General features: G+C 44.0%; 1 protein-coding gene and 2 long non-coding RNA genes across 5 annotated transcripts; 1 reads left to right on the plus strand and 2 right to left on the minus strand.

Moving 5' to 3' along the window:
- Positions 1–1,643: 1,643 nt before the first annotated feature.
- Positions 1,644–9,117, plus strand: LMO2 (LIM domain only 2). The gene is made up of 4 exons (XM_030451218.1): positions 1,644–1,682; positions 1,785–1,962; positions 5,443–5,658; positions 8,125–9,117. Exons 1-4 carry the CDS (start codon positions 1,676–1,678, stop codon positions 8,342–8,344), a joined length of 621 nt encoding a protein of 206 aa, XP_030307078.1. The 5' UTR covers positions 1,644–1,675; the 3' UTR covers positions 8,345–9,117.
- On the minus strand, positions 5,250–6,114 carry LOC115598383. The gene is made up of 2 exons (XR_003987613.1): positions 6,046–6,114; positions 5,250–5,590 (listed from the first exon to the last, which is right to left on the minus strand). It is a non-coding gene; the product is annotated as an uncharacterized LOC115598383 (long non-coding RNA).
- A 30-nt stretch (positions 9,118–9,147) lies between the features above and the next one.
- LOC115598381 lies at positions 9,148–16,557 on the minus strand. Of its 3 annotated transcripts, XR_003987611.1 has the most exons (4): positions 16,454–16,557; positions 14,954–15,101; positions 10,490–10,739; positions 9,148–9,407 (listed from the first exon to the last, which is right to left on the minus strand). It is a non-coding gene; the product is annotated as an uncharacterized LOC115598381 (long non-coding RNA). The 3 variants fall into 3 exon arrangements; XR_003987609.1 differs by having other exon boundaries at positions 9,148–10,739; XR_003987610.1 differs by having other exon boundaries at positions 9,148–11,196.
- Between the last annotated feature and the right edge of the window lie 14 nt (positions 16,558–16,571).

Consider the following 16,571-nt stretch of genomic DNA (forward strand, 5'->3'; position numbering starts at 1 on the left):
ACAATGAACTTCCTAGAAGATTTTTTTGTTTGTGTGGGGCAGGAAGAAGGGGGAGTATGGGCTGTATTGCAATAGTTTAATTATTCAGAGTTCTGGAGAGGTTTATGTTTTACTTTTCTGGTTACAGTGTAAATACATAAGAAATTAAATAGACTTCATATAATTCAGTCCTGTCTACATAACATAAGAGTCTTGAACAAAAGTAAGAGTGAATGTCACACTGTAACAGCTTGAAATACATTGGAAATAATGTTTTTAAAGAATAAGAAAGATGTGTTATAATGACCAATGATGGCTCTAAAGTATTGTGGGAGCTGGGTTCAAAGCCCCTTGAAATGAATAACAGTCCTTGTGCTGACATTACTGATCTTTGAATCGGGCTCATTAATGTCTTGCAGATATTATATCCCTAGCTGCCAAAAAGCTGGGAAAAAAAACCAGAATGTAGTCATAAAAATAGACATCAAATACATTTCTCTTCTGAGAATTAATATAGGAGTCAAGTATTTCTACTATTCACTAGTGCTTTATTACAGATATTTTCTTACTCTTTTGAAAGGAATTAAGAGGGCCAGGAGTTCATCTCATCCAGAACTCTGCCTCCAGCAGTGCCCAGTATCTGATGCCACAGGGACTGGGAAATGCTCGGATTGCTGTAATAGTCTTCACCCTGGCACTGTAAATCCATCCTTTCCGGGATGTGCTGTGCTGATGGAGAGGAGGAAGGGTGGGAGGGGAAATAAGAGATATTTGAGCACGACGTTCCCATCTTTAGCTTCTCTGTGATTAATTACCAGTCGATACTTTGTACTCTCCGGCTTTTATAGCTCATTAACATCAAACAGTGACGAGATATAAATTTATTATATTGCTTGCCAAGAACTAGGGGTTGTCTAGGAGACCCCAGTAAATGTTCAGTAGGGGATGTACATGAAACACAGTTTAGTTGACCAGTTTGAATCCTGGTTAGAAAAATAGTAACACTTAGCTTCTTTTCCTTTTTCCAAAGTACTGTACAAAAATAGACGTCTGTGTGGGCATGTGCAGAGATGTGTATGGAAGAGGAGAGAGACTGGTAACGATTGCTTTGGTCCTATGTGGAGCTGAGTAGAACCAGGCACTTGGCTTTTTCCAGCCCTTTGGATCATTTTCAGGTTGCCTACCTACCTGAACACCCCTGTCCCCCCAGAAAGTGTTCTTAAATGCCCTTGTAAGAGGAAAATGCAGCGTCAGCTCCCAGCCCTGGCTCCGGGCAGCCCCAGCTCTGTCTCTTTAAGAAACCCAACGAGTCGTGATGCTGCTGTTTGTATTGCTAAATCCCCAGGAGTCCAGTTAAGAAACGGGCAGCTGTCTCTTTAAGTGTGATTTCCTTCTATTGTATTTGAATCGTGATCAGGAAAAAGGAAATGAAACCAGAGACCCGGGGCTGAGCCACGGACTAATCATAATAATAATGCTCCTGCTTTCCCCATCTGCAGCACATCCACCGGGCTCCAGAGCATGTTCAGAGCTGCCCAGGCAGAGAGCCTGAGCCCAGCCCAGGGAGCTCCGGGCTGAGGTAGCGGTGGCAGCCGAACCAGCCGCTTCCCAGCCGGAGCCGCCGCCGGAGCCGCCGCCGGAGCCGCGGCCGCGGGAGGTGCTCCGCCGGCCGGGGAGGAGGAGGAGCGCGGCGGGGATGGGAGGTGAGAGTCGGCGGGGAGCCCCGCAGCCCCGGTGGTGGTGGAGCAGCAGAAGCAGCCCCAGCCCATATTTCTCTTTCTCTCTCTCTCTCTTTGGTATTGCAGGAGGAAATCCTGTGAATGTCATTGGGGGGCGGAGGGGAAACTCAGCTGGTGAGAAGGCTTCGAGAGCAGACAGCCTGTGCGGGGGCAGCGGGGGCAGATCCCACCACAGGCACGCTACAAAGGAACAATCCCTGCCAATGTCATCGGCCATCGAGAGGAAAAGCCTCGATCCTTCCGAGTAAGTGGCCTTTTTTTCTTCCCGGCTCCCACCCCATCAAACCACCCCTCTCTCTCCGTGAGCCTTTCGGTGCCCGCTCACATCCTCGCCACCGGAGCCACTTCACCGGCATTGTGTGCCCGGCAGACCCTTTCTGGCGGAGCGGACTTCGGCATCGGCCCCTGCCGCTTCTTCATCACCACCACCCGCCCCCAGTCCCCGCTTGGTCGTGCTGGCGGAGCCGTACCGGGGGTAGCGGGCACCACGCACCGGGGGCACCGAGCACCGGGAGGCAGCGGGCACCGGGAGGCACCGAGAACCGGGAGGCAGCGGGCACCGGGAGGCAGCGGGCACAGAAAGCAACTGGCTCGGGGGGCACCTGGGACGGAGTACCGGGGGAAGCGGGCACAGGAGGCAGCGGCACCGAGCACCGGGGAGCACCGAGCACCGGTGCCCGGGCTGCCTCAGCCCCCGCCACCTCCCCTGTTGCGGATGGCGGCCCCGGCCCCCGGGGGGGATGTTGGCAGCGGGGTGTGGGGAGGTTGTTGGTTGATGAGAGCCCCCCAAGTTGTGGGAAAGACCAGCCGGAAACAGGCTCCGGGGGCAGAGAGGAGGCAAAGCACCGCAAACACCCCCCAGAGCCCCGGGCAGGGCGTTTTCCACACGCTCATCCCAGACGGAGGTGCTGGGAAGGGCTCGGGAGAAGGAGAGCATCCCGCCTCCCAACGCTGAAGGTGATTGTCATGTAAAGGGACCCTCTCTGCCCCATCCTTGCTCTGCCCGATTCGCTTTAGTCGATTGTAGTGGAAGGTCAGAACTGTTATCTGCGGGTGCCCAACTTCCACATTTTCAGAATGAAACTTTCAAGGGCTTGTAAAAACTGTTTTGGTGGGGGCAGGGTGTTCTTCAAAAGGGCACGGAGAAAGGCTTGGTTGATGGAGTATGGGAGATGAGAATTTCCCTCCCTGGGCTTCCCACTCGGGGAAGGGACCAGGTTCCCCTGTCCTGCTCCCGGCTCTTGGGCTGTGCTCCACAGCTCTCAGCAGAGGCACTGTAACTGCATCAGAACAGAGTCATTTCAGCCCTGCACATGCTAAGAACTGCAGTTCTCCTTGTCTGGGATCATGATAAGAGAGAAAAGAAAAAAATAATAATTCTAAAATCTCCTTTTTCAGATAACACTTAAAACATCACTCTTAATAAACTTGAGTCATTCATGACTTATTTCCTGTGAGATACGGAAAATGCCATCGCTTGAAGCCCTGAGTGAACACATGGGAACTGTTTCTTTAGGGGATTAAATCAATTAATTCCATGTCACACCTGATGTTTTATATGTTACATCTTCTCTTATTTTATCCCTTTTTTAAAAGAAATGATAATCCAATCTCCTAGGTTTGTGACGTCCAGGTTTCAACAACCAAGTTTCATTAATCTTTATTTATTTCTCTACCTTGCGTTCTAGGGACTTGAGTGCTGGCTTAGAGATCAAAAAACTAATGCATAAAGCAGCAGTTCTCTCAGTGTAAACATCCTCCAGGCTGTTCCGGAGTTTAGGGCTTTGAGAGACCTGGCTTGGGATTCCTTGAACACCCATCAGATGGAATATTTTGGGGTGCACCTGAAGTTTCCAATAAGGGATTAGAAAGGATAATAATGTCTCTTTCCATCTAGTGGAAGGCTCTCAGAACTTGTCAGAGTGGAGTCCATGATCAAAAAGAATAAACTTTGAGAAGTGAGGGCCTAATCACATCCTGAGTTCTGTGATTTTAATTAAAACTCAGAGGATGGAGAGCTCGTAGGAGAGGAGCATGAACACAACTTTCAGGGCACAGCAGTTTAAACTTCGAAGAGTGAAAACCAGAGGAGAATTTAATCAAATAATACCTCAGGGCTCATCTTGCCTAAATGAAAACTGCAGGATCAGTTTCTCAGCACAGAAGTTCTTGACCAGTGGTCATTTCTGTCCACTGAAGAAAGTAATTTTTGCCCAGAAAACTGCTGACCTAGTAAATAAACGATATTAATATAATTTTTTTCCTCTTGCCTGCTGGAAACTAAGAACAGCCTGATCCTTCTCTATCAGTGCAGGTCTCCTCTGTCCCCACCAGCCTAAGGGAGGACAGAACAGGAATGGTGGTAGAATGAGAACCTAATAACATGAAAAAATTTGGGGTCCCACTCTACCAGGTATTGAGCACCTTGCATTATCATCTAGCAAAGCATAAATGTGCCAAGATACAAGAGTTTCTTGTCACTAGCCACAGGTTTAAAATTAAGACAGTGCTTAAAGGATTGATTCAGTGGTCTTTTTATGAACTTCCCTGGGTCTTGAATCCCCATCTTAGGGGATTCATGCCCTTAGCTGGAGGAAAAAAAAGAAGTTCTGCAGTTAAATGAGGTAAAATTTTAAAAACCCAAGCCTTAAACCAGCTGGGCAACATCCTCATCTATTGTTTTTATTCATTTCATGATGTTCAGAGAAAAGACACCCCCAGACTTAGTCTTCAGATTTACATTTCCCAATGGAAAGTTGGCTGCATGGAAAATCCCTCAAAAGCCTTTTCTAGTCCTTTAGCCCCTGGTGAGACAGAAATTCCCTTTGCTTCCCCAAGGCACTGGAGTTAACACCTGCAAGCTCACATTTACAATATGAGCTCATATATTTTGGTGTTCCTGCACAGAAGATTAATGGTACTGCTGGAGTTCTTCAGTAAGTTATAGGTAAATTCAGAAGTTGTCTGTGTTAATAGGTCACTTGGGAGTTGTTTAAAGGTAAATCTAAAAATCTTGTTGGGAAAAAAAAATCGTTTTTAAATGGAAATGAAAGTATTGCTGTGTGTTTTGGACAAAAGAGAATAATTTGTGGTTGTGAAGAATACAGTAAAACTCATAGCACTTTGAGGTTATTGGCATCTGTCAGTCTGCATAAACATAACCAACATTTCTATGAAATGGTGAATCCCAGCAGCTTTTTGATTGTACTTTTGAAAAAGTGAATTCTTGAAATCTAAGAATCATGTTATGGGAAAGGTGTTTCTTTCATAAGAACTGTATGGATTGAGACATGTGCCTGAGCAGTTTATTTTCTGTCCAGTTGAAGAAAAATTATGCATCTACACAGATCCCAACATCCTAGTAAAGTCATAGATGCCTTTACAGTAATGAATACACATGGTTGATATAGAGATTGTCATGTTTATACATTGTTCTTTGAAAAAAAATTAAAAATTAGTGTGTAAGTCTTGCGATTTTTATCTCAAGATTTAAAATCTTTAACTCCTTAAGTTCAAATCTGTTCTTTTTTTTTAAAGCAAAAGAAGTGTGAAGTCCTGCTCCCTCTAATGTTAGAAGGATCAAGTTTTTTCAAAAAACCCCACGAGAATGTAATCCCTCTTCTAACTTGACCAATCTTGTGTTTTCTTTTTCCTTCTCCTTCTTCTCCTTTGGATGCTTTCAGAGTCCATGTCCTCTTCTCCAATGATTCTTTCATTCCCTCAGGGAGCCAGTGGATGAAGTCCTCCAGATCCCCCCCTCCCTGCTGACATGTGGGGGTTGCCAGCAGAACATCGGGGACCGCTATTTCCTGAAGGCCATCGATCAGTACTGGCACGAGGACTGCCTCAGCTGTGACCTCTGTGGCTGCAGGCTGGGAGAAGTGGGGAGAAGGTTGTATTACAAACTGGGCAGAAAGCTCTGCAGAAGGGACTATCTCAGGTATGCCACCCACTCCTTCTACCCTCCCTCCCTTTCTTGCCACCAGCTCAGCTTTGCTCAGTCGCCCAGCTGGTACCGCTACTGAGCAAAGGTCCATAAATTCCTTTTGGATTACTCCTCAACATAAAGCCTGGCAGCAGGCAGAGTTGTAATGCAGCACTGTCTGCAAGCTCAGCTTGACAGAATCACAGAATTGTTCTGGTTGGAAAAGACCTTTAACATCATCAAGTCCAACCACAACCCAACCAGAACCAACCATTAACCCAAGCCTACCCAGTCCAGTGGCTAAACCATGTCCCTCAGCACCACAAATACATGGCTTTTGAACACCTCCAGGGAAGGTGATTCAACTAACTCCCTGGGTAGCCTGTTCCAGTGTTTAATTACATTTTCAGTGAAGAAGTTTCTTCTAATACCCAATCTGAACCACCCCTGGTACAACTTAAGGCCATTTCCTCTTGTCCTGTTCTTGTTACTACAAAGAAAAGACTGACCCCTCCTCACTCCAGCCTCCTTTCAGGTAGTTGTAGAGAGTGAGAATGTCTCCCTTTAGCCTCCTTTTCTCCAGGCTAAAAACCCCCAGATGCTCCCCATAAGATTTGTTCTCCAAAAGCAACAACAACAAAAAGGTGGCCTATACAATATATGAGCCACAATACGGGCTTGTATATTATTGAGGTTCATGCTTTATGGTTCTGTTGGGGTTCTTCAGTTACAGATAAATCCATAAGTTGCCTTCATTGATTAGGTCACTGAAGAGATGTTTATAGGTTAAATCTGAAAAATCTTTTTGGAAAAAAGGCATTTTTTAATGAAAATGAAAGCCTTGCTACATGTTGTGTGCAAAAATCCCACCAAGAAGTATTTGAAATTAAGAAGAGTATAGAAGGAACTTGTAGGACTTTGGGGTTGTTGGCATTCATTGGTCTGCACAGACATTTCCTGATAGCTCTAGGCAAATCTCAGTGTCTCCATGGGATTCTGGCAAGTGGAAATGGGGAAAGGTGATGAATTTCAGCCAACTACCCCTGAGCTGCCAATGAACTGGTTCCCCTGACTGGTTTTAAGAAGTCCTGTGTTTCTCCAAGCATTGCCTTGGAGCTGAAAGGTGTATCCAACCAGGTGCCAAGAGCAGCAACTGAGGAAAGATCATTTAGTTCCCTCATTTAAGAACATGGTATCCAAGGTAACTGGGTTCAGTTCATTGTCCTGATGCAGTACCAGCAGCTCAGGAGGAGATGCTTGATCCCAGTAGCCAGCAGAGCTGCTGGACCTTCCTGGGACCTCAGCTCCCTGCCTTTTATCCACTGATTGATCCCTGTCTTTTTCTGGTGAAGTTATCGTGGATGCTGAATTTTGCTAAGCTGAAGCTGAGAACTGAGTTCTGCTGGTGGGACTACTTTAAAAAACTCTGCATCCACATCATCAAGCAGTGATCTAGTGTTAGTTATCCTTTCCAAATCCTTTTCATCTTAAAATGGAAGGAAAAGACAGCGTGGCCATACAATTCATGTATTTTCTTGCACGAAATTAAAAAATTATATTTATTCAGGAATTCAACATATGATAACTTCCCTCACTATTGAAAAAAACCGGCAATTTCTGTGTAACCTTAGTGTTACTTTCGATGGGCAGAAGTAAACACTGACATCTTCTGGCGGACCAAGGAAATGATGTCTTTTCATCAAAGATCTCAATTTAGTGGGCGTTTTTTCCAGTTCAGAAGATGCTATGAAGCAGGCACAGCACATGAAAGAGAAGTGTAGGAAGTAGAAGAACTCTTTCCAGATTTTTAATGGAAACTTAAAAGTCAAATTCAACACATGTCTACTTTGTACAAGAAATAGATGTGTACTTTGCAGACAACACCCCCATGAGCTCAGCAGGGATTTTCAGTGTGGATTAAAGAGCAGTTCAGATCACAAAAACTGTTGGGGCAAGCAGAAGTGTCTAGAAAGTCTTAGCATGTATCCATCTGAAACCCAGCAGGAGTGACTTCATGGATGTTTGAGTTGGAAAGAATCTCAAAAGTGGAAGCAACAACAAGGGGCAGGGGAGTCTTGCCATGTGTCAGATCCTTTCTGTAAACTACAATAGCAGCAGATGAAGACAGGCAAAACTTCTCAGTGGAAAAGTAGTTTCTATTGAACACAGAAGTTGAAGTATTGATACAGCACACCTTTATGTTATGATCTGGAGAACTTTTACTCCTCCTGAAGCTGCTCAGCAACTGATGAAAAGGGCATTGATCAGAGAAGTCAATTCTGTTGACTTTAGTTGAGGACCTTGGATGTTCTAGTCCAATTTTTGGTATCGTGTAGAGTTGAGCTTGACAGCTTTCCATGTAACTTGGCAAGCCTGTGACTAACAGATCAAGGCACTGAGGTTGTGTTCTTGTTTTGACTTGTTTTTTCCCATCTCCCCAACCAAAGAACTCTGCTTACTTCTCTGCTGTTGTTGTTTTAGGCTCTTTGGCCAAGATGGCCTCTGTGCCTCCTGTGACAAGCGAATCCGGGCTTATGAGATGACGATGCGGGTGAAGGACAAAGTTTATCACCTGGAATGCTTCAAATGTGCTGCCTGCCAGAAACATTTCTGTGTTGGGGACAGATACCTCCTCATCAACTCAGACATTGTGTGTGAACAGGACATCTACGAGTGGACTAAGATCAATGGAATGATCTAGCAAGGACATGCCTCCATCAAAGACATCTCACGGGTGACACCGATGCAGAGCTGCAGCGAGGAGATCATCACCTTTGAGGTGGCTAAAATGGAGGGAAAATACCATGGAGTTGGCCCTTTGCAGGCAGGGATTTGTAAAATCTAAACTACACCTAGGTGAAGAAGGGAGACTGAAGCAATAGTAGATAGGCTGACTCCTCTTATCAGAGGTGTATGGACAATAACTGACAGCTGCCACGTAGGTGAGAGCTGGGGAACAAACACAATGTGGTAAGAAATGGAATAACTGGAAAAAAAAACCCATAGGGTGTTCTGTAAAGAGCAGTCATGACTTTGTCACCTGCAGACTAGGATCGTGCAATTGAATTTTCTTTTTGTCTTGTTTTAGTTATGAGTTTAGATAACAGTTCCTAACGTAGACATGAGGAAGATTACTGGAAGAAAGGGGCCACCACTTAGGTGGTCATTCTGTATGGCCTTACACTTTGGGTAGGAGATAAAGTGGGAAGAAGGTGGGGCCTATTTTTGCATGGATTTTTTTTGTTTTCTTTGAGAATGAACAGTGCATCCTCTAGTCCCAAACTCTTATTTTAAAAACAACCTGCTGAATAGTTGTTTTCAGACACTGCTGTTTAAGGATGAGATGTTCCACAGATCATTTCTATACAAATATAAATCTAAAGAGTTGTTCAACTATTTTATTAACTTAGATTATATCGATAAAATATTTGTTGTGTGTAGTAAGACTCTGCAGCTTTAATAAAAATAACAGAAGAATTGAGTGTTACTTCTTTTCTATGGACTTGGGCTGGATTGTTTGTTTGGTTTTTTGTTGTTGCTTTTTTTGTAGCAGGGCTTTTACACTTTGTCTACAGCTGGTGCCTGCTGGATTCACTTAAGGTTGTGTTTCAAAGCAGTAATGTGAGAACCAGAGGTCTCAACAAGCCTTGTAGAGTTCCTTATGCTAAGGAGAAATGAGATAGTGTTGTAGGAGAAATAATTAGATAGTGTTGTGTGACACTGAAGCTCTTTGGTGTTCCTGAGGATGTTTTGAGGCTGGTGGCCTGCAGAGAAACACATATGGGAGTTACTTCACCACAAAGACAGAGCCCATCTGGTCTCAGAGATCATGTAAGATTAGGGTCTCCTACAACAGGAGCTCATCCTGATTTTGCTCTGGATTATTGAATCCAGTATAATATCACTAGACCAAATTAACACTTGATAGTATTTAGAAAGAATTCAGCTCAGAGCCTTTTCTGCAATGACTGTCATTTGCTTCTTAGGCAAAAGGACATTTCTTAGCACTGCAGTAATGCAAAGAGCTTGAGAAGTACTTGAAAAGTCAGGCAAAAGTGGACATTTGATATCTTACTCCCACAGAGACAAGTACTGAGTGTTTAGGCAAGCAGGGAGCAACCTCCACATGAAACCTTTTCAGCCTGCAGGAAGGTCCAACAAGCTTCTTTTTTCTGAGATGAATATTCTTAAGATCCTTCTTTTATGAAAGCTGTTTCACACCCATGATGCTCTCTGTTTCTCATTTCTGTATGTTTTCTGGCTCTACCTTATTCTTTTTGAGAACTGCTAGAACTGCACCTTGTATTCAAGCACATTAAAAAAATGAAGCTTATACCACAGCTGAAACAAGTCTGAGTGACTACTCAGAAGACACCTGGCATTTCCTTTCACCCCATCAGTACTAATGGGAAAGGAACAGAAACTAAGCAGATGGACATCTATTTATTATCAATGAACTTGTGACCTCAGAGTTCCCTCATCCAACTTACACTATCAGCCAATTACATTTTACAGTGGTTATTCTGAGATCTCTTCTCTCACTTTTGTTGTCACAAGTAGTGTCAGGGGCTTTACATTTGTTACCAGTGAAGTTGGGAAACTTAATTATGAGATCACGCTTGAAAAGTAGAGCTTGAGAGCTCTGGGATCTTGCCCTTCTCAAGTGCTATGCTGACCTCTGGAGGCCACAGGCAGCTGGTTAGAGTTGTAATTCTTAGCCTAAAATATATCCCTGCCACCACAGGCAAGAAAGCAATGTACCCAAGGAAACTAAAGGTATTGTATCTCTTCACCCTCAGCAACAACTTGCAAATATTTGATCCAGCTAGAGATGAAGTCTCAGTACCCTGGTTACTCAGCTTGGTGGATGTATCCAGGATGCTAACGCAGGGTGGGAGATCATTCTTCAGGATGGTGCATGGGAGCACAAAGAGCGAACTCTGCCTCACCAAACAAGGCAGCAGCAAGAGCTCTGTAGCAGACATCTTCAAAGCTTTCTAGGTCATCATGCCCTGCCATGGCACTGTCATGACCCTCTCAAGAGCCTCTCTTCTTGAACTCTGCTACATCAGATGGTGCTGCCAGTTCAGGAGTCTCTGAAAAGGAAAACCATGGTAGCCATCTGAGTCCTGATTGTGTGAGGGCCAATGGGAGAGAAAATGAGCTTCCCCTTGACAGATCAGACAAAGTCTGATTTTGACTTTTCAGAACTGCTAGGAAGAGGTTTTGAGCTGCATCCTGATCTCCTGCAGCACAATGGTGTAACTGACTCTAAAATAACTGCAATCACTGAGCTACACCAGCACTTATAAGATCACCAGGTAGTTTCAGCCTTAAGCTGAAGTGGAAAATGACAACTTCTGGCAGAAGAATGACAACTTCTGAGCAGGGGTATAACTGTAAAATCATACGAGTTCTGGTGGTGGGCTTTTCCCCACCAGATTCCTAACTCTTGCTTTGTGGATCCAGGAGGAGAGAGAAGAGATTCTTCCTGGAATTCGTGTGACCAACACTTCACCTCCATCCTCATCTCATGTATGTGAGGACTCTCTCCTGAAATCACAAGAAAATAAAATGTTCCACAACCAGCAGCGAAAATAAAAGCAAAGATGATTTAAGGGCATAAGCAAAAATCACAGTATTGCTGAATATGACTTCATCAGCTTCATATTCAAATGTATTGTCCTTTATATGTTTTCAATATCAGCAGTATTTCAAAAGGCATATCATCATTCAAGATTTCCCTTCTTTGTCCCCATTATTCAATGTCACAGTAGGCAGATGAGAGCATTACCATCAATATCTCTTTTTTAATTCCATGCCCTTGAATAAGGGCAATAAGAACCCTGCATAATGGAGTTTTCAGCAGAGAGAGTAAATGGGAATCGGTTGTTGATTCAATACAGGAGAGAGAAACTGTCTCTCCCATCTCTTTTTCTCAAGGTAATACTGTGCCTCCAATTGTCATTATACCCAAGAATCAAATTATTTGGATTCTGGACACATCAGCAGAAAACCAAAGACTCCCTGCCAGTTCCATAGCCTGCTTGGAAGAGAACATCAGAGAGCATCACTCATTTATACGACTGCCAGCTCGAGACTGTAAATTCAGAAAACAAGAAGGCCTCAGGTGCTGCACTTTAACATGGCTTTCTGCTCCTGAATCACCCCCCTCTCCTTTCCCACCCCCAGCACATGCAAGGTAATGTTTTATCTCTGAAAGACAAAGCTTTTGAGCATCTGCTGGGCTGAGCGTAGCCCCTGCATGGCCTGAATGTGAATTGAAATTGAGACTCTTCAGTATATTAATTGATAAGAGTCACTTGTGACTTTGAAGGAGATTCATGACACTTGGAAAAATAATCTATAAAGATTGTTGTTGCTTGAAAAAGACCAGTGCAGCATCAGCTTATTTCACCTGCAGTAGGTTCATCTCTTTTATAGTGTGTTCTGCACTGCAGGCAAAGGGAATTTTAATGGACACTGGAAAAAAATGATCTATTCCTCTGGCCTGTGACAAAAAAGAAACCATAAAAAGGCACAGAAAAGAGAGATTGAGATAGGATATCAGAAAACATTGAAGGAACTGTAATTACATTAAGATTGAGAAGCCTGTCAATGGGATGAAGATTAAACTGGCAGAAAGTTGAACCTTGTTTGAAGCCACTTGTTCTCTCCTGCTGTGGGTTGCTTTGTACCAGGCTAATGAGCAGCCAGATCTCTGAAAGGTTCCTAATAAACCTAGAGATCTCTGATAGTTACTTCATCACCATATTTTGCAGACAGGAAACCTTGTTCCATTTAATGCTTTCAAGTGCCCTGCAAGCATTAAGATCTGCAATCATCAACCCAAACATGCTTCACAACACCAGGAAATTCTCAGTTGGCCCAGAAGACAGTGCTCCATTAAAATGTGGTTATATTTTTTTGCAGTCAGGAGGTGTGAGTGAGTGAGGAACGAGCCATGGTGCAGTCACCCTGGAATTCTTGGAGCTGGACCAGCAGTGAGTTTGACCCAACATGCACAAGAAGCGTGTTGTCCAGCTGATAAGGAAACTGAGAACATGCATCAGCAAATACAGTTTGTTTATCCTGTAGTAACTGGGTTTGAGTACTACAAGCAAAAATAGAGGCTGGGTCTGCACTAGAGAGATAAGAGCTCTGACCAAAAGGACGACCAAAGGTTGTACCAAGCCTCCTGGAAACTTCAAAAGAGAAGCCTTTGGTGGGAATGGATGACTAAGGGAATTGCAAAGGGCTTCTGGAGTCTTTTATCTTTGTGTTACCTCCTCAAATCCAGCTCTTCAGACATCTATTGTTGCCATGGTCTGATGAATGTAGGCTGGGCTCAGACTTGTTCCTCCTGCTGCACAGGTGTTTGTAGCCAAAAATCCCACCATTGTGGCCATGGCTACCTGGCTGCCTTGTCAACAGTCTCAGCTAATAACTGAAAGTGTGTGGAGCTGGAAAAAGAGTGCAAGCAGATAACATGGAAGGGAAAACAGCTCTGAGTTAAGCAGCTCTGGGAAAGAACAAAACCTGGGTGTGCCAGTTCATGTCAACATAGAGCTTTTAATCTGAAAAAAAAAAAGCCCAGTCTCTCAAATTTACTAAGTGGGATTCCAAACTCAGCAAAACATACTTAAATACTTTAGATCCATTTTGGAGTTAAGAATCTGAGACAAAAAGATTTGATGATAAAAAAAAAAAGACAAGCCTGAAGTCACAGAGCACCTGGACTTGGAGCTGTACCATGCAAGATAGGGGAGGACCAGTGGTGGCTTTTTGACAGTCTTAGGCAACTGATGAGGCTCAAATTCAGCTTGCACCTTCCCATGTTGAGGGACCTGCCTGGATTACTGCACGTGGAGCACCTTGTAGGATACAGAAAGACAAAATCTGGGAGCAGATTCCAGCTCCAGTTGCTTCCAGTCTTTTGCTGTAACCACTTGAGTCCATCAGCTGAATATTTGGTGATTCCTTTGACTTCATTTGACCTTGGAGCTGTCAAGGCTAATTCACCCACAAGGGAGAGAGACTCTGGAGGGGTGTTGTGGTGGTGTGGTTGTCTGTGCCTACGTGGCAGTAACAAGGAAGGGATTGTTTCTAAACTGTTATTTCCTTCAGTCAGAAGGCAGCCTGAAGCTGTACTCTGATAGATATCCCATTTGTTACTAAAATGTCCAACAAGCTCAGATGTAATATTTAGTTCATTCACCTACACGTTTCACTGAAATTCTGGCTCTGATCTCTGAAGCTACCTCCCTGTCAGCTTCCACATCTCATCTGAGATTCACTCCTGTGAAGCCTGAAAAAGTGATTTGGTTATGAGGTCATATGTAGATCCCCCACCCTTCAAAAAGCTGCTGAACTAGCTTTGTGTTTCTCTGATTCACTGAAGTCACTGCATCATTACACATTTAAAAATTTTCTTACCTTGCTCCCTCAGTGCCCTTTATTCCAGCCACTCACTGTGCTCTGGTTAATTTTAGATCATCAGATTTCCAAGCAAAGGTCAATGCAGGGTTGTTCCTGTGAAGCTCTGACATTATTGCATCTTTGCTACAGTAAAGAGTAAACCCAATAGTAACAGTATAAGAACAATACACATTTTCTGCACCTCAGCTTCTTTCTTCCTACCAATTCCCCAAGCTGTCTAGTCCCCTTAAAGTCAGTTTTGCCATTTATTATTGTCCACTTTGGCAACTAGGAAGCTGATCTTGTACAATTTAGACCATCCCCTGACCAAAAATCCTTGCACATTAGGAAATCTTCAAGAGACACTCAGCACCTGCTGGCAAAGATCCCTAGTGTGGCATGGCAGTAGATTTTCAGTAAGTAACAATAAATGAAGGGTGATGAAAGCCTTGTCATCTTTCAGAGATTAAATGTGGGATGCATGAACCAATCTGAGAGATTTTCAGACTGAGGAATACCTCAGATGTATTTAGCCATTTGGGCTTTAAGACTGGTGATAATGGAAGAAAAATTAGGCTCCTATATTAAAGTGGAAAAGACCCTTTATGTCTAGACTGAGCTGAAAAAATGCCATGATAACTTAAAGTATTTCCAGAGCTGGTGCTGCTGTCAGTTATTTGATGGAGAATGTGAAGCCTGCTGTGGGTAAAACATTAAAATGCCACAATTTTAGGTTGATTTTTTTTGTTTGTTTGCTTTTGGGTGTTTTGTTTCAGGTTTGTGTGTGTGTGTTTAACTTCTATTTTGCAATTTTTTTCTTTTTTTCCATCTGGAACTGGCTGCTGGAAAGGCTGCCCATGAACTCCAAGAAAAGAAACAACTATCTAGTAACCTTGATAACTGTGGAGCTGTCCTTGTATATCACATCTAGAGTTTGACACGTTTTCACTCAAGATTTCTGTGGGCTAGCTGATGGCTGGAAGCTGGTGGTTTTGTGGTTTGTGGCTCAGGAGAAGATGAGGTTTGGGTTCCAGAGGTTCCTGTGGTAAGGCATAAAAATTGATCTGTAACACATTCCCATCAGACAATATACAATATTATTCAATATTCACATAGAATAGAGGATGCAGGGAATTCTAGAGTTATATATCATTCATTTAATTAGCATGATCTAAGGCACCAGAGGCTATGGGACTTAAAATGAACAATACATTTTACATGACTTCAAATTTGGCTGACAATCCCAGGATTGAAACAGGAACCACCAGAGAAAAAAACCCTGAGTTTTGTAGAAAACAATCAAAGAAATTTGGCTGGGTATCCAAGATTGTGACAGACTCATCCCATTTGGGACCACCACCAACAGTGGGTGACAGAGCTGTGTCTGAAACACTGGGAATTCTTTACACAGACCTGGGAGCTTGGCAGCACAAGACCTCAGGTTGGCAAAAATTTCCCTACTCCTTCTATGAAGCCAGGAGTCAGAACCCTCCTGGAAAGTCTTAGAGGAAACCGTTTTTTTATTCTGGAAAAGACCTTTTAATTAAGTAAATTCAAGTTAAGTGAGAATACATTTTCTCTGAAAACTTTATTTCTTTCCACTGCAAGTTTAAAAAAAAAATTGGCATTTCCACATAACCCTAGGATGAAGCATATGTTTTTTTAATGGTACCAATCTCAGTAAGTTTATTTTCCCATCTATATGTACCATTACCTTTCTAACTTCAGTCCTAGTGGATTCTAACCATCTATTACAACCTATTAAGGCTGATGATATATGCAGCCTTGTGTTTGCCTCATTAGTGCTATTCTAACATTAATTATTATTACTTTTAATAACAGGAGACTACAAAGCAGTGACAAAGAATCTGCAGAAGGAGCTGTCAGTACCCTCATCTTTCAAGGACATCCGTGGTCTGATCCAACCAGGACATACCCACATGAAGACATGGTGGTCCAAGTGCTCCAGCTTGCACACCAATAATTTTTCTGTTTCAGGAGAGCAAATTAAGAACCTTGATGTCTTAATATTCCTTAAAAGCAAAGCACAGATTCATGTGCAGGTGTTGAGCTGACACGTTGACAAGATGGGCTCGGGCCAGTTGCCTCACCACAGGGCGCAGACACCATCTGGGATGCTGCAGGGTAACCTAATGCTGTAGGACACCTCACAGATGGCCAGACACCAGTAAAACCAGTGCTGTACTGGAGCAGGGCCTGAAGGATTGGCAGCCCGAGCTCCTCAAGGTGTGAGGCGCCTCTTCCCCCGCGGCTCCTTCCTACGCGACGGGAACCCACTGAGACAGCACCGACGGTTGCAGATGACCGCCTGCCCCGGCCCCGCCGCTGCTCGGGGGACTTCCACAGAGGCAGAGAGCGGGACGCTGCTCACCTCAAGGCCCAGTCCCGCCGATCCCAGGTCCCGGTCCCGCCGCCCCAGGGCTGAGGGAGGAGGATGAGAGGGGGGGGAGAGGGGGGGAATGTGAGGCGGCCGCCAGGGGGCGCTGCGG

The sequence above is a fragment of the Calypte anna genome, chromosome 5, assembly GCF_003957555.1.
Source record: "Calypte anna isolate BGI_N300 chromosome 5, bCalAnn1_v1.p, whole genome shotgun sequence".
Classification (NCBI taxonomy): domain Eukaryota; kingdom Metazoa; phylum Chordata; class Aves; order Apodiformes; family Trochilidae; genus Calypte; species Calypte anna.